We start from the raw sequence: 22,978 nt of genomic DNA on the forward strand, positions 1-22,978 counted from the left end.
TTTTTGGAATTAAATCAGGGCTTTTCTTACCCCTCCGAAAACACAACATAGCAGTGAGTGTAGAAATTTGTATCAGGCGAGGAGCTGCCACAGATACCTGTATTTGAATTAAGAGTGTGGAATTTAGTGTGAACTTCTGAATCTGCTTTAACGAGACTTCACATTTTTACCTCTGGCAGCTGGACTTCTGCTCCCGTGGGAAGCAAGCCTGCAGCCTCTGCAACTCCTCCAGCTCATCTACCCTTTGTGGGAACTGGGAAGAATTTCTCCCTATTTTAATGATATTAGTGACTTCTTCCTAGGTTCACCTTGGTTTGGATAGAAGAGGCTCAGATGTAAGTTTTGCTGCCACCTTCTAGCATCATCTGCTGTTTAATCCCAACTGGAGCACGGTTCTCCAAGAGGATGTGCCAGGACTCTCCATGGGCACCACAGCTTGGCCACAGTGGTCCCCTCCAATGGATGCCATTTCTTGCACATGGCACACCCTGCCCTGGGCTTGGTTATTCTTTCGCAGCTCAGGGCAGCTCTGCTCTAGCGGGCAGAAATGGTGTTTGTAATTCTGGGGTGAGCTTTGTGCCTGCAGCTCCCCTCCCCGCTGGCTGGGCTTCCCTCTCCGGACCGGGCACGCAGAGTGTGGTTTTTTGAAGGCAACAGTTGTTTTCCTGCCAAGGTCTGGTTTTGCCAGCGTGGTAATATTAACACTGGTCCCAGGCCTGAGCCCTGGTTTCTCTTCCCAGACCAGAATGAACTGTACTGGTGCGGGCACTTCTATACGGGTTCCTGCACCCCTACTGAATGGAGGGAGTGATGCCAGTGGTGACAGTCCACTGCATGTTCTGGCCGGTTCCCCTTCAGCAGCGGCATTCCCAGCCCCTGCAGCCATCACCCTGGCTGCGTGCCTGCCGGAGCCACCGCGAGCCCTTCCCCAGGGCTGTGCTGCAGCGCAGCCGTGGTGCCACTGAGCTTAACCACAGGCACTCCCTCCATCACCCCCATCCTCCTCCCTCCTTTAGTCCCTGCAATATAAATGCCATTTTGTGTACCTGACACTGAACTCTCCAGTGTCACCATGGGCTCTCCTGGACTGCTGGGGAATCCCTCTGACTTCAGATTTTTACATCTGCGCTGCAAGGTGAAGAAGTGGCAGGGGAGTAATTTAAGCGTGTCATGCTCTGGTTTCTGGAAACACTGTTGGATACTAACTTGGGTTCAGCCTGTTCCTACTGCACTTAGAAGACAGGCTGGACTGTGGTGTCCTCTGCCCTGGGCGTACAGCTCTAACCCATGGTGTCTTGATCTTAATCCTGGCACAACTGCTATTCTCTGGATGCCCACTCTACCACAAGGAGGTTTATGGGAATTTCAGTCCAGCAAAAGGGTCATCACTGGGGACATGGTAACTTTCCTTTTGGTGGCAGTTTTGCCTGATGGCAAAATCAGACGTCCCAGCATTTAGCCTGAAAAATGGTGAGGAACATATCCCATCAGCAAGGGGAGTGAGACACTGGGATTGTAAGCACCCCATGCTGATGTATCAAGACAAAAATACAGCTTGTAAATCCTTTATTTATGAACACTGGAAATGCTTTATTTACATGCTGCCACACAAAAAAAGGTGAAGGAAACCTGTGCAGGCTCAGCACTGTCCGCGGGAGCCTGGCAGAAAGCTGTGCTAGCCCAAGTGCTGGTACTCAGCATGCTGCTAGTGCTGGTGGGGCTCCCTACCAGAGCAGAAAGCTTTTGTCTCTTCTTGTGCACACGAGCCACTGTCCACTTAACTCTGAAAGAACTGTCATTCACCGGGTTTCACCCATGGTTCATGGCAGGTGCTCCTTGCCACCTCTAAACCTGAGCCAGGAACGATAAGCGTCTCACATTTTCCTGCTGTCAAAGGCATCAAGAGTCAGTAGTGGAAAACTCTTGGGATTTTCCAGACTTCTTCCCTGAGGCCTGACATCCCATAACAAACCTCTCCTCTGGTTCAAGACAGTGGTGATCTTTGATGCAGACTGCACTGTTGCACCCTGTGCAGTGCTGGGTCTTCTCACCCACATTGGCCCTAGATGCCCCATCACCTGCTGCTCTTACCAGCACTGCTCAGTTTTTCTATGTATATCTGGATTTCTAAGCACTAAAAGCAGGTTTCAAAGTTGTGTAGACACGTGCAATTATGATGAACATTAAGGCAGAGATGTAGGGTCGCTTACATGTTCTTTCTGACATTTGAAATCAAATATCTACAAGCAAGTTGTTGCGATGTGCCCAGCTACATGTACACAAGCTGCTTGTCACCTGCCCAGTGGCCCACGCTGATGGAAAAGGGGAAGACTTAGGTCTTAAGAAAGAGAAGTCTTTCAGGTATCATCTCAGACACATACAAGACTTTCAGTTAGAAGCCTTTGGTTTAGGGTCAGTATTTTCACTCTGGAAGCATAATTAGGTGATACTTTCCCCTTATTGCTTTTATTTGTCACCCCTTTGCTTCATTGGAGCACCTAATTTCTAAAGGTATGAAATGCTTAGCTTTATACTCCAGATAAGATAAGTGGTATTGCTCCTGGGGACAGGTTAGGAAACACTGACAGAGAAGGCAGGGGACTTGGCCAAGGTCAAAAACAAGGTCTGTGCTAAACCAGGATAGTGCAGTACCTAGATCCCAGGCACTTACTTTTGTGCTTTAAGCTGTGATCAGCATCATTTCTGGAGAACATTTATATCTGCATGCCAGAGAGATCATCCGATGATTTCTGAGCACCTGCTGTCTTGGGTATATGCCCTTCACTGAGGGTTTTAGGCTCAGATTCACAACTGTAACGTGATGAAGATGGACTAGCCAGCTCAGCTGCAGTACCTGCCTGTTTCTGTATGCTGATCCTGTTCTCTCTTACTGCACTAAGCTAAAGTGGATCATCTCTCCTCCCCTGTGGACTTAGACGTCACACACGTGTGAGTTACTGCAGATGAGCTGATGTCAGGTAACTGGAAAAGCTGTGAACTGGCTCACAGGCTTGAGCTCCGATTGTTTCATGATAGCTGGGATGTTTCAAGTTACCTGTGAGTCTTGCAACCATTATCAATTTATGGAAAATTCAACTTTCTTTGTCAATATATTTATGACCAGGTAAAGAGACTATAAGCACAGCCTGACAAAATTGGGTTTGTATTACGTAGAAAAGCCCCACAGAAAGCAGAGGCAGGCAGCGGCTCCCAGGGCAGCTCCTGTGTCCCATTAAGCACAATCCACCCCAGCGTCCTCCTGGTGGGAGCAGTTGTTCACACCCCAGTCAGGCTTTGAGCAGTCGAAAATTGAACGTTCATTCCCACTGCAATTCACATCATCAAGCCAAATTGGTCCAGTGCCTTTGGAAGATGGATTGAACAAAGAAACAAACAAAAAACTGTTGGACTAAAGGAAGAGGAATATGCATCTTTTTCTAAAGGGATCCCTGGGGATGTCAGGTATGTGCTGGGCTGCACAGTTGGCTTGTTGGAAGTCAAGCCTTTGGGTACAGCTCAAGCACTTGCCATGCAGCTCCCTCATCCCAAGGGGAATGAGCTGCCTCTGAGGAGATCCTCCTTGTTCTCCTGCTGCTCACATACAGGACCTTGCTGTGGTGCTTTCTAGGTGTGTGTAACCTCCCATGCCAGGCCTGGGGAGGTGGAAGGCTGCTGGGGACTCTCACCTGCTGTGGCTGTGAAGGCAGAGACTGCACGGCTGTATCCCAACATTCGGCAGACCACAGTGGCATCTAGGGTGCTCCAGCCATCATCACATATAGTTCCCCAGGACCCTTGGTGAAAGATTTCCACACGGCCCCTTCTGCCCCCTTCCGCAATTCGTATAAGATGATTGAAGTTGCCTGAGAGTTCAGAGGAGAGGAAAATAACTCTACTGGTCACAAAGGCAAGAGGGAAAAAAACACTTTGGAAGACAGAAACAGTGACAGGCCAAACTTGATGAATGCTCCCATCTCCATAGCTATAGCCAAAGTGGGACCGGAAGTTACTGGTAGCTCAAAACTGAACAATTCAAGACCCTCTCCTGGGTCTGGAGACACCAGGCTGCAGCTCAGAGCATGGACCTCTTGGTTCTGGTAGCTGTGCTGCAGGTTAATCGGTGTGCATGGGGTGGGGATGCTGGTCCTCATCTCAGCTTCGTTGCCAAAAGGCAAGTGAGAGAAGAAGAAATAAAAGTCCAGTACCTTCTCCCTTTTCACCTTTGCTCCCTTTTGCTCCTGAGGAACCTGTTCCAAATAAAAAAGCAAATATTTGACAGCTGTTTGAGGAAAAATCCAGTTATTCACTTTTTCTGAATAACTGGGTTATTCAGAGATATGAAGGCTCCAGCCCTTTGTGGAATGGACCCCTTGAAGTGATTAAGGGCATGTAAAAGAAACATGGTAAGAAAAGTAGGATAATATACAGCAAAGCCTTCCTAACTTGTGACCCCCAAAAAAGGGCCACTTGCAAAATCCCATCCACTCATCTGTGGGAAATGTGTATTATTCCCACTACTACCTGTAAAATGACATCTCAAACAGCCTTTGGGCTCTACCTTCCATAGCCATAGTATCTCCCAAAGTACTTGCAGAAAGATCTGTGTCATGGGGTTTGCTCTCCAGATGCTGCCACGAGACAGCAGAAAGCCATTTCCAACAGTCCCCACATTTCTGTGTAGCGTCCTGGTCTTGAGAGCAGGGGTGTTTGAAAAAAACCAGTGAGCTCTTCCCCCAAAAGCTACCTTCACAAACCACACATCGGTGTCTCCTAGGGACCAGGAGATGAGACCCACCCAGAGGGCTGTTGCCAGGCTGGGGTCACCCCAGTTACACTTTTCTCCCCCTGCCAAGGCAAAGCTCCAGAAGAGGAGTGTATTCAGGAGCCCCACATAGGTTCTAGTTTATTTTATTTCTGAGGACTCTCATACTGTTCTGTGTGAACAATTAAAAGAAAAAGCATCTGGAATACTGGTTGCTTCCTATGCCCTGTTGTAACTACTGGTCTGGGTATTTTTTTACTACATCTTTTAAAGTTTTTGGAAGAATTCCGTATTGGGAAGGGAGGTGGGTAAAGATTGGAAGTAACTGTAGTGTTGGCCCTTTTGAACTATTTTTGTGTCTGCAGTTAGTGAGGCATAGTTAAATAGCCCTGGTGTTTCCGATTTGGTGTTCCTGACTGCCACATTTACATGGGATTTATCCCAGCGGTGTGGTATGCTGCAAGATGTCTCTGTACAAAGCAAAGAGGAACATGGACTTTTCCCGTTTTCTGTGAGATTGGGGATTTGAAAAAAATCTCATGCATCTGTTTACTTGCATGTCTTTTAGCATGGCACCCAAGGTGTAAACGTAATACTCTGCACAGTCATATCCTGGGAAAGACTGACCTGGCTGTTGATTTCCTCCAAATAAGTTCTGTAAACAACCCCAGCACAGCTTGTGCCCGTCTGTGATGTACAGCCCCAAACCCAAATGCACCATCAGCTCCAGAGGTCCCGTGGCAAACAGCCTTACCAGAGGATCCACGCTCTCCCTTGGCTCCTTTTACTCCTGGTTCTCCTTTTGGACCCTGAATGCCATAATCACCCTTGCTTCCTTTGTAACCAGGTGTGCCTGGGGTACCTGGGTGGAAAGCAAGAAAGTCATTGTCTTTGTCCCTTCCATTTCACATGGATACAGGGAAGTGGAATGTGGCATTTAAAGTGCTTTGTGTCATCATAAGTCATGTTGTCAAACAAGGGTTTACCTGGCAGGCCCTGGTCTCCCTTTTCTCCAGCTGGCCCTGGAAAACCTAAGATCATCCAAAAAAAAAACCACGAACAGAAATTTATGAAACAGGTATTTCTACATTTATAGAATTTTATGCAAACTAGTATTTATGATGGATTCCAGCTCATCTAGTATAGCTGTCTACACTATAGGCATTATTTCTGAAGTGAGTGTCTTGTTTCCTGTTACAGTCAGGGCAGACCTTGTCAATAAAGAAAATACAGGCAGCGGAGAACGTCTTCTCCTGAAGCAGAGCATCTTCTGGTCATTTATTTCATATCCTAAACTCCACTGATATGGTAAAGGCCTTCTCTCCAGGTGGGTCTTCACTGACCCTATAGAGAGCCTAGATATGTACATTTAGGTGCATCAGACATATGCAAGCATATAATGTTGGGACATGTGACTCCCATCCCTATCATTTAGGTATCCATGAATGCAGAAGGGTGCAGCACTTGGACCTTTGTCAGCTCCTGATAGAGATAAAAGGTTGCATGCACTAAATAAATTCAGGGTTAAAAAGGTTGATTCAAGAGCACAGATGCACCAGAATAGGCTTGTACTGCAGAATGTCACCCTGTTGTTTAGGTGCCTGGGACAGAGAGGTGGCCTTCTTTAGATGGAGGATCAAAGGAAAGGCCTGGGTTGTGCACTCTAAGTTGGCCCCTGAAGATATCTCTTCCTGCAGTGCTACAGAGGAGGCCAGGACAGATGTTTGCTAGTGAATGCCCTTCCCCATCAGATTTACAGCCAGTAAAATTTGTCTTTAGCTGCAGGGTAGGGAGGTGGCTGTGTGGTTCATCTTAAACTGCTGCTTTGTTTGTGTGTTTTCTATTTATAAAAAAATGCAGGCAACAATACCTCCTTATGCATGCTGCAGGTGGTAGAAATGAGCGATGAGCAGCTACCCACCCACACACCCCCGCCGCCCTCTGGCAGAGGCCCAGGCCCACCATGGCCTCCTGGGATGTGTTGGGGCTCCAAGAACAGGACTCAACAAATCTCCTTGCTGTTGCAGATCCCTTTCCAGTGTCTGCATGATGCGTGTTGTTGACCCCAGACCTGTTTTATTCTCCTTTACCTGGTAATCCTTTCTCCCCCTTTTCACCTCTGGGTCCTGCAGTGCCTGATGTTCCTAAAATTAAAAACAAATTGGTATGGGAGAAGCCATCACACAAAGCAAGGCTGGAGTAGGAGGTCAGTGAGTTACAGCTTTGAGTAGCGTTGTACCTGGACTACCCCTGGGCCCGGGGTCCCCCTTCTCCCCTTTCTGACCAGATGCGCCTCCGGGGCCAGGCATTCCCACAGGTCCAGGTTGTCCAGTTGCACCTTGAGATTGAGCAAAAGCAGCACACGTGAAATGCAACACAACCTATGCAAAGCAAGGGTGCTTAGGGACATGGTTTAGTGGCGGGCTTGGTAGTCCTGGGTTAACAGTTGGACTTGATGATCTCACAGGTCTTTTCCAACCTCACTGATTGATTCTATGATTCTATGACATGAAGGAAAAAAAAAGACAGATATCTCAGTCACCAGCCCCTGGACTGTGCAGATTGAGCTGACCTTATAAAGGCAAAATAAATGCTGGGTCTCCAAATTGCAATCCTCCCCAGTAGTGCTGATCTTAGCAGTGCAGTGAGTGATGGTCTGGAGTGAAAGGCTGTACGGACCCAGGGCCTTGCAGACTGTCAGCCTTGAGAGCCACAAGTGCTTCCTAAAAGCTGCCAGTTTCTGCCTTTGTGTGTGCACATGTCAGGGAGGAGGACATGGCCCTCCATGGTACAGGACCCTTCTCTCCCTCTCATTCTTCTGCAAAGTGAGTAGGGTCAGATGAGACAGCCAAGGCTGCACAACATTGGCACGGTTTCTCCACCTCATCATCATCTTCTCTTCCCCATGCTGGGATCTAGCCCAGCTTCGATTTTCCTTGTCATGAAGCACCATCTAAAAGGGATTGGTGACATACCTCTAGAAGAAACTGCATCTTCTGTATTGCTTACCTGCCTCTCCTTTCTGCCCAGGACGTCCAGGCTCCCCCGCGTTCCCTGTAACAACACCCCAGCATCAGTGCTAACGAGGCTTAGCCAAGCGCTTCAGCTAGGGCAGCCCTGCCCCACAGCACGCGTGTGCTGGCGGTGGGTCACGCTGTGTCCTCTGCACTTACCATCGACACCCGGCAGTCCTGGGACCCCCTGCTGTCCCTGAGGACCCGTGAATCCACGGGGCCCAGGGTATCCCTTACTGCCTGCTTCACCCTTCTGTCCTTGGGGACCTATCAAACAGCACAGCACACATGCATAAATTATTTTTTTTAAAAAGCAGATTTTTTAAAAAAGGCAGCCAGGGCAGCACCTCAGCCTAGTAACAGAGTTTGGCCTCACATCTGCATTTACCATTCCCATAAAGCTGTAGAGAAGGACAGGGCTGGATACCACCTGAAGAGTCGGCCTGAGCCACCTCCGGCTCTGCCAGACTGTCTGGCCAGATGTTTGTCTGACCTGCTGTTAAAGACCTGTGGTGGTGCCATGACACCTCCCCAGTCTATCCTCTAAACTATCCCTACCATTAGAATGTTTTCTTCTCGAGTTAAATATCCCTTGTTGCAGTCTAAACCCTTCCCTTCTAGCCACGGTGGAGGTGGAGGACAGTGTGTTCCACTTCTGTGCTTCCAGGGAATCACCACATCTCCCCTTACCCTTCTCCTCTCTGGACAAGAGATCGGCATGCACCAAAAGCGCTGAATTACTTGAAAGTGCTTCATTGGAAGACTGACATCTCCTTCATCTTCCTGCTCCAGAATTATCCCAAAGCCCTCACCTTTCAGTATTCCTCCGACTTTCACTTTTCTCTTCTGGGGCAACTTATGCTAATGAGCGCACTGGAGCATATGGGATCTGATGGAGGGTCTGGGGAAGCTCTAACCAACACGTTCAACTTCCCTCCCTGGTCTGCACCACATACATCTTCTGGTTTCTTTTGCTATCCTGCTTTCAGCCTTTCCTCTTGGGTGCAGCCCCTGGGAGACCACTAATAGCTGTCCAGGAGATGCCCACTAATGCACGTCATGTGGGAAAAACATGGTGCGTAACTCTTCTGATTAAGGTGTATAAAAATCAGGCTTATCTAAGATACAAAGTTCTCAGAAACAGGTTTTACTAAAGTAAGGGCTAACACATCCACATGCTTGTCCATATAAATTATATTGTAATATTTTATACCATGAAAATCCTACTGCAAACATCGCTGCTGTAATCTGGGATAGGCTGATAATTGAATACCTGTGGTTTTCGTTAGACAAAGGTCACTCTATAAAGAGACTTCCACGGTGCAGAGTCAACATTTGTTACGTCCCCCTCCCCCGGACCTCCTCTGGGAGCTTTGCTGGAGCGTGACATGAAATGAAACCCCTTCAGATCAGCTCAAGTGTCCTGTTCATCCAGCTCCCTCACTGGCAAACCATACTCAGGGCTGCCTGGATTTTCATGAAACACTGACCTACGAAGACTTCTTCTGGGGTTTGAAGTAGAATGAGTTTGAACAGGAATACATGGGAGAATCTTTCAAATGTTGCGATAGTGAAGAAGCCTTACCTGCAAGCCCCACCTCTCCTTTCTCTCCTCTCACTCCTGGTTCACCACTTGGGCCAGCAGGACCAGGATGTACTCTGCTCCCCTTCTCATCCAGCAGTCCATGGAAGCCAGCAAGGACAACACCACTTTGCTGATGCTTTGTTGGGTGTTGTCCCTAGTGAATGCCAGCAGCAGGCCACGCAGCTCAGCCGCGAGCATGAGCCAAACTCCACTCTCCATGCACTTGAGAGTGATGCTGGTGGCAGTGGGGAACTGGCCCACCACAACCGGTGCATGTTGACTTTTAAAATAAGACTTTTTTCCAGCTAAGTGTTGCTTTTGTTCACATTAGTTTTACATAGGCTTATTTCCTTCAACTCCAATGACATTCCTACTGACTTACACCTTGACTGAGGATAAGATTGCCCATAAAATCATCCATAAAGCCACTTTATGTTCATCCACAGAAGTAATTCAGGTGTCAGAAAAGCCTTACCTTGGATTCCTTGGTCTCCCTTTGTCCCTGGTAGTCCCTGTAGCCCTGAGATGTAAAATACATATATCAGCTGACACACCTCATCTATTCACAGTAATGACTGAGAAGAAGAGTTGAATTTTTTAATCAGCTGTTGTGCATGTGCCTTTGGTCACCACTGAGGCCAATCTTCAGCTGGCAGAGACGAGCACAACTGCTTGGGGAAGTCCGTGGAGCTCGGCTGAGTGTGTGGCTGGGCAGAGGCCAGCTGTCCCCCAGCCAAGCCCAGCTCGTGGGGACCTTTGCGGTGATCTTTCCTGAAAATGCACTGAACTATTGGGCTTTGATCTATAGTAACAGTACTTGGCCAGAGGTGCTGTTTTAGTGGTGCAAGTGCAGCCAGGAAGATATGAAAACATGATTTTTTAAAAGTGTATTAATATTTTTTTTTCCTTCAGAAAAGCTCATTAGTGTAGCCAAGAACTAGGGATGGATGAGATACAGACCTGGCCTAAAAAGGGTTGTATATTAGATCACCATCACAGGATTATAGAAACTGGTTTCTCTGGACATCATCTAGTCCAACCTCTGCTCAAAGTGGAGCCAACGTTAGAGCAGGACTTGCTGCATCCTCACAGTCTGTAGACATTTATCTCCTGCAGTGGGTGTAGTTCTACCCAAAACCCCCAGGTACCCAGGGCAGCAGCTCATGCAACGCTGTTGAGGGCAGCACTTGCACCCAGCTCATTCCTGGATCTGTGTGGTCATTTCCCCAGGGACAGGGTGCGCAAGGTCACAAATCTGTCACTGTTTGTTATATATGCATTTCAGCTGGGGCCCTATAGAGCAGGGACTGGGGAGGTCTCCTTGAGTTGTCCTCAAGTGAACTGAACAGCTGGATTTGTTATGTCCAGGGCAGAAAGCCCAGCTATCCATGGGACACAGGATGCACATAAACCCCTTGACTGGTCCTCTCTTGTCTCACATGGAGATTTGGGATGGTTATTGCACCTAATGACCAGGTACAGTTCCTCCATTGCCCCTGAGCTTTTCTGGTGGGGCAGCAATAAGGAGGGAGAACCAAAATGCTTCTCCATTGTGGTCACTGGCTTCTGTGGGAGCACTCGGGCAAGCTGGGGCTCCCAGGGGATCGGTCAAAAGGTGCAGCAGGTCTCCTCATAGCCAGAGCACTAGGTGCCTGCACATTAAGTAAGATCTGGATCTAGAGACTGAAATCCTAAACCCTCACTTCAGGTCTCTTCAGGGAAGAAAAGAGAAAGAGGAGAAGAGGAAAAGAGAAAATGTTGCTTACAGCTCATTTACTGACATACCTGGTGGACCAGGATCTCCTACGCGTCCAGGAGGCCCTGAAATAAATATGTAACGGATATTTTTCAGTAGTCATCACTCAGTGAGGAATGTACCAGTATAGGGTTGATAGGCTCGAGGTCTGGGCTGAAGACACCACCCTTTTGGTGGGTACCCAGAGCCCAAGTCTACAAGTAACAGGAGGGGAGAGCAGCCTGGAGCTGCATGTGCAGCTGCAGTGGGATCCAGGGGGGCTGCACAGGGCTGTGCTCCAGCTTCTCCAGGTGTGTCCCGCTCCCTGGCCAATGCTTCTGGAGCCAGTGTCCAACCCTGGCGACTGGGGTATCACTGACTGACAGCAAGTCCAAATCTTGTCCTAGTTATTTGTTCATCTGAACTAGGGGTTCAGCCCAGCTTTGTCAGTGGTGCAGAGGAACCGGCTCTCCCCACTGTACAGCCAGCATGGAGAAGTGGAACCATACCTGCAACCAGGGTGATGTTGTTCATCATCATCATCAGGTTTTCATTGCTGCTTTTAATTATGGTGATTTCCTCTTCTAAGCTTCTCCTCCAGTTTTCTTCATGTCCCATGTGCTTCTCTGCAGAGTTTCTCTCCAAAAGCAGTTTGTTGGCAAAGGAGCTTTCCAGAATCTTTTCTGTATAGGAGGTATTTTGTTCTTGAAATTTCAGTATCTCTCTCTGCATCTTAAACACTGCGGAAACAAAAGACCCATGCAGTGAATATTCCTGGCCCAATCCAGCTGGGAAATGCCTGTTCAGCAGAGCAGCTCCTTGGCACCCGTGGAGGACACCTGGGGTTAAACGTTAAACACCACCACTGTTTGACCCAGGGAGGTGGTTTTCATGTATCAGTCCTTGCAGCAGCCAGGACAGCCAGGAGTGCTTTTGCAAATGCAAAGCATATGCCAGGGGTGGGGGAATGGATCCTGCAGTGGCTGCTTTGCCTTGCAGCGTGCAGAGGAGTGTCTGTGCTCCCTTAGAGGTTTCCTGCCTGTGTGCTCGCCCCCGCTCCCCTGTATCCCCCCGCCCCGCCCCAAGCACCCAGCACAGCTGTCTTTGGATGTCCAGCCCACAGTAGGGTTGCAGCGTTACCTTGGTACGACAAAAGCCCCTGGCCGGCCGTCAGCAGCAGCAGGTAGGCGCTGAGGGCTGCCCGAGCACAGCATGTGGATGGCTTTCTTCGCCTTTGATGCTCTAAAATCCAACAGAAGTACCCAATCAGTAGGGGAGACATCCTCTCACGTCTCTCCCATTACGGATTCTGCTCGCTTCCAGCCATTTTAGGCTTGGCCACAATAAATGAGCAGTGCTTTCCAGCGATGGGGAGCAGCAAGGTCCCACCACGAGACTGCTGGCTCCTGCAGGTGAGGCAGGCTGCCTCCCTCTCACCTTGGCTTTGCACTACAATTCACCTGACCGTCTTTTCCTTAGCCAATTTAACCAGATCACTTCCATCAAGACTTAACCCAGCCTATAACAGTATGAACGCTGCAGTCCTCCCCTTTCTGCATCAATAAACTCCCTGTTCCCATAGCTTTTAGTTGTCCAAGGCTGCCATTCAAAGAGAGTTGCTCAAAGCACATGCCCTCTCCATCCAGAGCACCTCCTACTTGCAGTCCCAACAGTGATGCATGTATGCATTGAAACAAATGAAAAATCAATAATAAACTGAACTGCAGAACAAATGAAAACAAGTCATAACATTTAAAACAAATCTTCACCAGTAAGTCTGAAAGAAATAAACCGCTTTGTCAAATGTTGGCCTTTAGGGAGAAATAAGTATTTCAGAAGCATTAATAACTACTTCAGACATTCAGTAAGTTATCCTTAATTGAGTTTTTTTCAAAGTAATGTAATCAGGAGTTTAAAGTCTTAGTTTTAAAAAAAGTACAATGACTTAATTAGTTTTACAATAGAATGGTTTAGTCAGCAATGAAGTATTTATATTCAGCTAAAAATTCAAAAACTTACATTTTTTTCATTGGATCTGGTTATTTCAGTATCTCAACTATTAAGACATGAAAGTTTTACTCAGTGAAATTCGGCATTTTCTAAAACAGGAAAAGAACTATTTTTTTCTGATGTTCAGCATCAGCTTTTGGCTAGAAAGGACATTTTCACATACTTCTCTTTTTAAATGGCAGTTAATTTACTAGCAAATCACTCTAAAAAGCATTTAATATGCAGTATAAATACACTATTTCATTTTTATGTGCTGCTTTCTTCATAGACCAGATAAAATCCATATCAATCCATTTAATAAAAAGAAAACTTACCACTTATCTGAAAGGTTGTGGTAGCAGCTGAGGCAAACCCAATCTTGTCTGAAAGACTGAAAGTGTTCATATGACTTGAATTTCCATTCTCCCCGTAACTGTCATTAATCGTCATGACAAATTTCTGGTGGCTAACCTAAAGCCTTGTCAGATTGTGGACAATAAAGAACTGAAGGGACTTCCTATCTGCCTCCTGATTTGATATGCTTTCTGATATGCTTTTCCTATCTGCTCAGTTTTTATAGACTTGTGAGAACTTGTGGTAATTTGAATAGTTCCTCAAAAAATCCCACAGCTAAGAAGTTCAGATGCTCTTGTGTGCTTGCTTGGGGACACCGTGTCCACAGAGCCTCCAGCAGGATCCTGCAAGAGGTTTAACCCTGAGTTATTCAACATTTCTGCACTTTAGCAGGGTCAGGCATGAGGTGGCCACTTTGCTCCTCACATGAGTAAACCTCCTCACGTAGCCAAGAAGATCCCAGGTTCACTGCCAGCTTGGAGATCCATCCCCTGGGAGGGGAGATGAACTGTGTGGCTGTGAAAAACACCTGAACGTGCACCAAGATGACCCCTTAGTGGTGGTGCATGACTGAAATGCAAAGAAGGAAAGAATCAGAAGGAGCTGTAAAGAGAAGCAAATGACAGCAGGATGCGGAATTCAGCAGAATGCTGAAGTCCAAATGGATTTGGGAGGTAATGGAGAAGAGACCCTTGCAGGCTCCTTGCCGAGGCTCTCTACAACCCCTGCTTCCTCCCTGGCCCTTTTTCCACACTCACGGACACAGCTGCTAACACCTCACCACTTCTTTGCTGTAAAACTCACCCCTGCAGACCTCACCGCAGCATTTGGCATTTTGGCATCTCCATTTGTGCCAGGATTTTGATTTTGCAAAGCAAAACAACTCACCCAAGCCCACGGATGAGAGCCGCCGGTAGGCGCTGGGCAGAGCTCTCTGCAGCCACGCCACCGCTGCCACGCGCTGCCCTCTCTGAGATGCAGAGCTGTCCCCATCACACAGCTTTCTGCTGGGCTGCGAGTCCTGTGGAGCTGCTGGGTCCTCGTCGCTTTGCATGGCCATGGAAGAAAGTGCAGAGTAAGCTTCAGGTAGATGTGAACTGGCAATCTACCCCCTGACAGCCTGGTGCAGGATGGAGCCTTCTGTTCTGCACCTGGCATATACATCGCTTAAAGGCTTAAACCAAAAATATGTGGGGATTTTTAAATCCACTTCTGCGTTCTCCTCTCAAATGTGCTTGTGTGCAGCTGTGACCTGGTTTGGCACCAGCAGGGAGGAAGAGGAAACCTCCGTTATCATATATTCTGTTACATGCTGCATAGGAATCGGGATGATTTGCTTCATTGTGAAGGGCTCAAATACCCCCTTGAATTAGGGTGGCTTGAGAGGTTGCCACCGATAGCTGAGTCATAGTAACTACCTGTGCATCCTCTCCCTTCGTGGCATTGCCTCCCCACTGGGGTAAGGGCTTGTATCCAGCCCAATTCTAACGGTTTGGGTGGTTCAGCTGACCACTCAGTGCAAGCCTAAAGCCATCTACTCTTGCTGGACCATGTGATGAGCTGGGTACAACTGCACTTGTGTTGCCAGGGGGATGTTTATAGGGCTGGACGTGATTCCAATGCACACAGAGAGCAGATTGCAGCAAAGAGGCTTTTAACAAGTTTTAAGCAAATCCATTTTATTTCAAAAGTATTAAAAAGAAGCTGGCAGCTTTAGTTTTCAAAAGTCCTTCTAAAAGGCAAAAGGTGCGATGAGGTCTTTGTGCCCTCCTTCCCTGAGAAAGGAGTTTGGGGTATGTTTTCCCACCTCTCATGGCCATGCTGGGGCCATGCCATTCTCAATGGCCCCGGTGGCATGGGTGCAAAAGCAGGGGTGGAGAGCCTCGATCTTGGCAGCCCTGGTCTGCACTGCTTCAGGGTTAAGAGTCCAGTTCTCCACTCAGCTTTTTTGGGATGGTCAATAGCAAAGACCTGATCCCACCCAACTTTGCCCACCAGCCGCAGCTGCCTACCCAGCTGCTCAGACTGAGTTCTGCCCTGGTTTCTAGCTGACGTGGCCCCATGCAGCTCCGTGTGCTGCCACATTCCCATCGGTCAGGGAAGCACCTGGCTGCTTCCGAGTGTCACGGCGTGTTTCCACCTGGATGTGCCTCCGCAAACAGGCGGCAGGTTTCCCTGTGTGCATGGTGCCCGGGCTCTCAGCCATGCCACGGGCATCAGAGATCATGCCCCAGCCTTTGGGCCTGCTCACTGCCGCTGCCCCCACCCTGCTTTCTGCTGTCTCGCATTTCCCGCTGCACCATCACTGACTGCAGCAATAGATTGACTCTGATTGTGCAACTGGGGTTACTAAATCAGAAAAAAAGAAAAGAAACTGATGATTCAGTGCAGTCTCCCTAGGTCGAGGGTTTGCTGAATAGTGGGGTTATTAATAGAATAGTAATTTACAGCACATTATGGGGCATGTCTGCTTGGATCATCAGCCTCATCCTCCAGGCTCCCTGCTGGGAAGCCCTGGTCCCTCTCCCTCCTGCTGCTGATCCTGCCTCCCCTGAAATGCTCTGACGACATCTCAGGGAAGAGCCTGAAGTCCTCCGGCTCATCTCTTTCCTTCCTACACTCTGACACTGGTGGCTCCTGCCAGTCAGAAGGTGCTCCTCACGCTCTTCTTGCAAAAGTGCACCACATCTCCACCAAGTTTTATAAACAGACCACAGCCACCTTGAAGTCATGGGTCTAGGGATAACTGCTGGTGGAAGGAAAAGGAAGTGCCTGGTCCCTGGCCATCCCCACTACCTTTCCCGTCTCCTTTCACCACCGTTGTCAGCTGCAGGCATTTACCACCACCAAAAGCTCATGGCAGAGCAAAGAGACAGAACACCAAACTCTAGCCTGGCATTAGATAAACACAGTGGTTTCCAGCAGTGATACTGCCAGGGAGCTTGAACAGGTGTTAGCCTCTTCAGAAAAGCATTCATCCTAAAAAAACTGCAGTTGGGATTTTTGAAAAGTTGAGGGGGTTTTCTCAGATGAGAAAATATCTTAGCTCAGAGGTGTTTCTCCATTTGTTTACAAGACAGTAATCTTTCCAAACTCATCTATTTGATTGCAGACTGTCTTAGGAATAAATGGGCAAAATTCGGGGGGCTTTTGTGCCCCTCCAAGGACAAGGATAAGAAGAGCTGATGTGACAAACAAGCCCCATGTTGGGTAAGCCAGGGCGGCAACCTCCACCATTTCTGCTGTCGCCTCTAGCCTGAAGTGAGATTGGCAGTCAGAAAGGGTGACTCTACCTCTTATCCCAACACCTGAACTCATGTTTCTGCAGATAGGCTTCAAAAAACCAGAAAGTGACCCTTTCTCCAAACCACACTGCTCTCCCACAGAAACAAGTAGTCATGGTTTGACCTGGGACAGCCCATAAATGCACACCACAAAGCCATCAGTGACCAGAGCTGCACAACTGCCTCTGCAGGGGTAGGTTTGTTTGTAAACTAGCTTGGGTGGTTTTTCCTATTTCCCCTGATTTTTCTGTCTTTTCTCTTTCTGGAATGAACAAGGTTGGTGACTTTTGACATCCCAGTCAGTTCTTGTGGTGGATTGACCCTGACCATCAGCCAAACATCCACCCAGCTGCTCACTCCGTTCTGTCTCCCCAGAGATGAGGCGAAAATAGAAGGAAGGTGAGAAGTCTCATGGGTCAATATAGTGACAGTTTGACATGGAAAGCAAAAGCTGCACTTGCAAGCAAAGCAGAAAGAGGAATTCATTCTCTTCTTCCCATCAGCAGGCAGATAGGCAGCCACTTCCTGGGAAGCAGGGCCACAGCACGCGTGATGGTTGTTTGGTCTGACTAATGCACTAACCACAAACATCTCCCCTTCCTCCTTCTTTCCTTGAACTTCTGTTCCCAAGCTTGATGTGATATGGTATGAAACATCCCTGTGGTCAGTTTGAGTCAGCTGCCTGGGCTGTGTCCCTTCCTAGCCTCTTGCCCACCCTCAGCCTACTCAGAGCCTCAACGCTGTGCAAGCACTGCTCACCAACAGCCAAAGCGTCAGGGTGTAACCAACACTGTTTCAGCCTCAAATCCAAAGCACAACACTGTACTGTGTTGGAATGTTACATCCATCCCAGTCAAATCCAGTACAGCTGTCCAGTATGATGGTGTTTATGCTAAAATGCCTTGTTCTCCCCAAGGAAGGACCAGTGACTTCGAAGCCCATGGACATAGGGAGGCACTGCTGAATTCACAGGATGCCAAAGCAGGCTGTGAGTGATCTGCCCGCTGGCAGCTCAAGGAGGTGCCAGATCTGGGGTCTCCCTTGTGAGTGTCACACTGACTGCCCAGCTCAGCCCTGGTCAGCACCCTCTGAAAAAAAGGATCCAGCTCTAAGGGCAAGAAATGATGTGGTACATGGACAGTTTCCATGCAGAAGAGGGACTGAGGCCAACACACAAGATCTAAACAACTGTGGTGCCTGCCAGGGCATTAAAACAAAGCTTGAGCTTGGACCTATATGGGAGTAGGGGCCTTGCCATGACACCCCCCGTGTCCCTGCACACCCGCAGCCATGCTCAGGGGGTCCAGCTGCTGCGGTAGCACCTGGGCACTCCTGGGACCGCGGAGAAACACTTGTGCTAAAGCAATAAAATCCTCAGCACTGCCTGGCTGACATTTCTCCTTTCTAGCTTGATATGTTTCTTGGCTTTGTTGTAGAGATTGAAACCAGATTTTCTTTCCCTTCTATGAGTTATGTTAATTTGTGTTTCATCAGAACTTGCCTCTTCTCCTCCTTTTCTCACCCCACACCCCCCCCCCCCCAACTTTAGGCTGGATCCAGCTGCACCATGAATTCAAGGAACCACCTGCAAAATATTTTAATGACTTCAACCTGCTCTTTGAGGTGAATTAATACCAGAGCAGCCTCCGCAGCATGGTGAAATAGTCAGGCTTGGCTAAGCAGGCCACCCTCGAAGCTGAAAAATATGTTCTGCAAGGCAGCTGCTCCTGACAGGCACCTCTGTTTTCCAGGTCCCCACAATGTCTTGCTCTTCATCTCAAAGACAGTTGTTCCCTATACAGGTAAGAGCTGATCCCAGCGACTGGATGTATTCCAAACCAACTTAGAAGCAGGAGGAATAATGAGATGTGCAAAAACCAGCTGCACAGAGAATGGGTTAGATCTGTTAATGGTCTTCCATAAACAGCACAATTACAGCTGAAGGGAGGCACCTCCCAGGGCTCGCTCTGCCTGGAGCTGCTCCGTGCTGCAGGGACACATCAGCTGCCCCCTAATGCTCCTCTTTGCTGGATTCCTTTGGTTCATCCCACACTTTAAACAAGGCCAGAAAGACTTCTCTAAGCACAGTTTATAGTGTAGCCATGTCCTCACTTTCCTCCATCCCTTGGGCTTTTAAAATCCCAGGTCATTTTGGATTCGCTAAGCAGCTGTAAGCCATGTCAAATGATGCTGCCAGTGCTGCTGTGGTCCCCTCTGCCCAGGTGTGTGCCCTACAACCAACCCAGCCAGGCAAGAAGGTCCTTAACCCACCCTCAGTTTTTTCCAGGAAAATTTCTTGGGTTATGTGAGGGTCAGGGTCATTGCAGTTTTAGATATTAAGCTAGGTAGTCAGCAGATCGTTCGGAAGGACGCTCCTAAAGGGGTTAATTATTGAGTATTGTCCTTGCACTGAGGCACATCCCAAATAATTGCCTGCGCATCAATGCGTTACTCTATATTTATCTCAGAGTAAACAAATTAAGGAGCTAATACTTGGGCTTCCACTGAAGGATGCCACAGGATGGTTTGTCTCTGATAAGGTTTCTGGCCCAAATTTCCATGTCCTGAATGCTACTGGTAAACACTTCAGCTTGAAAAATCCATTAACCTGTAACCACCTCATGCCCCTTATTCAATGAATGCGGAGAGCAAACATGTGTGTGAGCAGCTATACACACAGATTTGAAACCATCACTGACAGCAGTCCATGCAGAATTAACTCAAAGCAACTGTCCTGTAAAACATGTGTGCAGTGTTAGGCATTAAAGCTCGGTCCCTGAAAATGCTTCAGACTGCCCTGCATCTCGGTTTTCTGCTGTCCCTAGAGAGCAAGATCCAGCTCTGCCGTACAAATCACCTCCCGTAATTGTTATTGTGACAGTGGGTGTTTCAGAGGCCCAAAGTCCTGGCTTTTTCCCTTGAATTTCCTTCCTTCATCACCTGCCCTCTTTTCTCATGTCCCTTTGCTGTCCTCCTGTGCAGCTTCTGCGGGTGCTGACATGACCGCGCTGCTCCTGTCTGCCCAGCGCAGCTCTGCAAAAAGCCTAGATTCCCTTTTGGTGACTTTCCTGCTTGGCAGTGACAGCCACGCGTGGCTGAGCTTGCTCCATCTCCTGCTCAGAAATTATAAGCTTGAGTGTGAAATCCTCAGCATCAGTACAGGGCTGGAAAAGTGACAGAAAAGGAAAAGATGTCTTTAGTGGGAGCTTTATTGTCATCCCCCAAGGCATGACACCTACAAGAAACCACAGCCAGTTTGCAATCAGTGCACTACTGCCCACAGGTCTCACCTTTAGATCGGAGGGGTTATTTTCCCTTAGATATGGCAAATAACCAATTGCTATTTCTCCATTATGGTCTTTAACAATGATAACTGATTCTTGATTAATTCCTTTGATTCTCCCCTGTTTCTCACTATGAAGGTGTTTGCCTCAGGAAACATTCGAGGGAAAGGGATCAAGAAACCAGTGACGGATGGCGAGAGTGAAGATCCGTTGGGGCAGAGCAGGGACCCTCATCAGCGTGGTGAGGGGCTGCGAGAGGACAGTGCGGTGGGTGCTGCTGGCTTAGCACCGCAGCCCTGCAGCGCTGGGAGCGGGTTGCTGTGTCTGGGCCACCAGTAAGGCTTGCCCTGTGTCATGGGTGGTGTGTGTTAGGGCTGCAGTGTCTGTGAAACATTTGGACTTGCCTTCTCACCTGCCAGTGACAAGCCAGTGCTCCTCATAGTTCACATTTGCTACTGCGCATGAAAGGCAAGTGTCATCACTGCTTCGCTCCCATGCAGAAACAAAAGCAAAGCCCTTGTTTGACATTCTCCTCTGAGCATCTTGCAAAACGGGCTAATGCTAATAGCAGGAGTGGCTTCAGCTGGTATCAAAAGAGCAAAGCAAATTTTTCTTTGCATGCTTTCAGATCCTTCATTTCTTTCTAAGAAACTAAGTGCAAGTGTCCAAAAGCCTGGAGAATTACACAATGTTCAGATCTTGCCAGTGGCTAACTTGCCCAAGGTGTGGGCAAGTCTTTCTAGGGAAAAAAAATTCTTTGGTACTGACCTTCAGGCTTCCGTGCCTTTTTCCATAGTCAACACACAGCTTCTTTTGGGAACTAGCTGGGAAATCCCTTCCTCCTGCTACACTGACAATGACAGATCAAGCAAAGCTGAAGCATTTTGATGGATAAAACTAGAATTTTCCCCACGGCCCTGACCATTGCCTAATTCCAGTTCCAACCTTTCCCATTAAACTGTGGGGGTTTTTAGGGGGGGGATTGCCTTTTTTTTTTTTCTGGGGCTTCATATGCCACCACCTCTGCATGTCCCCCACGTGTTGCCTAGGAAGATCGGTCCGTACGGCCGTGGTGGTGGGTGGTAGTGGCAGAGCGAAGAACAACCAAGTGCCATTGAAGGCTGGTTCAATACAGGGAAGGTAATCCCTGAAATCAAAAGAAGTATGGTTCTTAATGAATTCCCTCTGTTCTAACCACCAGGGAACCTGGCAGAGGCACAATTGAAGCAAAAACAAACACTGGAACTACACATGTATATGTACTTTAAAAGAAACAGACTGAAGAGGAAAGGGAGAAATCAGTTAGAAATAGGTTTTCATTATCGGTCAAATATTTAACTCTAGCCCAATAAATTAGTAAGATCGGCTTGTCATTATTTGCCTTTATTAATGAGCTAGATATCTTTAATTCAATGCAACACTCTTGATGGCATCAAGAAATTCTACATGGAAGCCACTGATTTACATTCACCGTTGTGTTCGAATGAGCTGAGCTGGTGAAAATGTCCCCGCTGTAGGTGGTTTAAGCTTCCCAAGGCGTGTGCAGATTTAGAGCCTCGTTCAGAGGGCATCGGTGCCAAACGGCCGCCTTTGGGACATGCCAGCAGTCTTCAGGTCAGGCAGGACCGGGGAGAGCCGTGAGAGGAGCTGCAGTCACTGAAGCAGAGCATTTCTGTGCCAGCTGTTGGGGTTGGTGGGGCAGGAGAGCTGGAGGACATTGGCTAGAAGATCCCTGGAGCTGTGGTGGTCCCCAAAGCCCTCCTCCTTGGTGCTCCTCAAAGCCACCTCCTCAGCAGAACTGGGGCCACGGAAGGACGTGACCGGTGGTGCCTCAGACACCCCTTCCTACTCTGTGAGGCTCCAGCAGAAGCCCTGGCTGACCCCACACCCATGTGTCAGGGCTGAAACGAAGGGGCCAGGCATGTGTGTGGGGCTTGGCGTGCCTGCCAGCGCCGGGCTGGGCGAGGGGCGAGAGGGGAGGTCAGCCCAGCCGGCGGGGGGCTGAGCCAGGCAGCCTGGCTCCCCTCCCAGCCACATCTGAAATGGATTTGCAGAGACCTCGGGAGGAGGCTTCGAGACTCTCTCCTCACCAGAAATCTTAGAAAGACACCGTGAAACATTAGAAATCCCGGTGTCCATAAAGCATGTGACAATTGCTGTGGGTTTCTGGCTATCACAATGTCTTTAATTAAATCGCACCAAGCAAGCAGGCTGATAAGCAGTTTTCATTGCAATGTGATTGTATAGCTGAGTGAATCGGACCAAGGTGCCACATGTTAATCATTACAGGATTTTGTCTGCACAACATCAGTCTTGCACAGTTCTGCTTATGAAATCATACCTTTCCCATTAAACACAGTTTGAGTTTTGAAAGGGAATTCAGATTGGTTTGGCACGATCCTTTGTATAGGGCTAAGGAAACCTGGGAGAGATAGCCCTGCTTTAGGTAACGAAAAAAAATTAACCTGACTTCCCTTTTGTGGTGCATTGAAAAGTCTCTGCTTAAGGACTGTGGATTGATGGAGTGGCCTGAGGTGGGAAGAATATTAAAAAAGATGTCAACATGCCAATAAATGTGTGAGCCAGAAATAAATGTATTATATGTTAGTCCGTCAAAGCAAGCTAAAGAAAAGTGTTCTTTTATGGAGGGAGACAGTCTGGTAGCTCACATCATTAAGGAAAAGAATGATCAAAGCAGAAATGAGCTCAAGTTTCCGAATGTCACCTCACCTTCAGAGTTCATTCCTTCAAGGGCCGGATATTTGATGAATAAGATCCAGGGGGGATCTCAACTCTACATAGAGACTTGGGTGTACATTTTCCTTTAACTGTCCACTGCTTTCCCTACATAGGCAACGTGAAGATCTGGATTAGAAGTGGCCTTTGAGAATTTGTCCTGAAACTTTTCCCCAGATCAACAAGAAGAATAGCAAAACCCTAAAGCAAAATGAAAAGAAAGTGGATCAAGGTC

The 22,978-nt window shown here is 48.2% G+C and overlaps 1 protein-coding gene across 4 annotated transcripts; it reads right to left on the reverse strand.

Moving 5' to 3' along the window:
• Window positions 1-1,549: 1,549 nt before the first annotated feature.
• Window positions 1,550-14,597, reverse strand: MARCO (macrophage receptor with collagenous structure). 4 transcript variants are annotated; one of them, XM_055812342.1, is made up of 15 exons: window positions 13,421-13,638; window positions 12,237-12,338; window positions 11,606-11,836; window positions 11,147-11,182; window positions 9,834-9,881; window positions 9,362-9,466; window positions 7,936-8,043; window positions 7,772-7,816; window positions 7,002-7,100; window positions 6,853-6,906; window positions 5,749-5,793; window positions 5,517-5,624; window positions 4,206-4,247; window positions 3,687-3,863; window positions 1,550-3,363 (listed from the first exon to the last, which is right to left on the reverse strand). In XM_055812342.1, exons 1-15 carry the CDS (start codon window positions 13,533-13,535, stop codon window positions 3,233-3,235), a joined length of 1,446 nt encoding a protein of 481 aa, XP_055668317.1. In that variant the 5' UTR covers window positions 13,536-13,638; the 3' UTR covers window positions 1,550-3,232. The 4 variants fall into 4 exon arrangements, with proteins under 4 accessions (XP_055668317.1, XP_055668315.1, XP_055668316.1 ...); XM_055812340.1 differs by lacking the exons at window positions 9,362-9,466; window positions 13,421-13,638 and adding an exon at window positions 14,328-14,597 and having other exon boundaries at window positions 9,837-9,881; XM_055812341.1 differs by lacking the exon at window positions 9,362-9,466 and having other exon boundaries at window positions 9,837-9,881; window positions 13,424-13,638.
• Window positions 14,598-22,978: the final 8,381 nt, after the last annotated feature.

This window comes from Falco peregrinus, chromosome 8 (assembly GCF_023634155.1).
Source record: "Falco peregrinus isolate bFalPer1 chromosome 8, bFalPer1.pri, whole genome shotgun sequence".
NCBI classification, from domain to species: Eukaryota; Metazoa; Chordata; class Aves; order Falconiformes; family Falconidae; genus Falco; species Falco peregrinus.

Bases quoted from the DNA above. Each gene is read 5' to 3' on its own strand.
- MARCO (XM_055812342.1), bottom strand. From the start codon at position 13,535: ATGACGATTAATGACAGTTACGGGGAGAATGGAAATTCAAGTCATATG. The intron at 9,882-11,146 runs GTATGTCAGTAA...TTTACATCTCAG, and splicing joins AGGAGATCCTGGTCCACCAG to GGCTACAGGGACTACCAGGG. The intron at 5,625-5,748 runs GTAAACCCTTGT...CTTTCCACCCAG, and splicing joins GGGAGACCAGGGCCTGCCAG to GTACCCCAGGCACACCTGGT.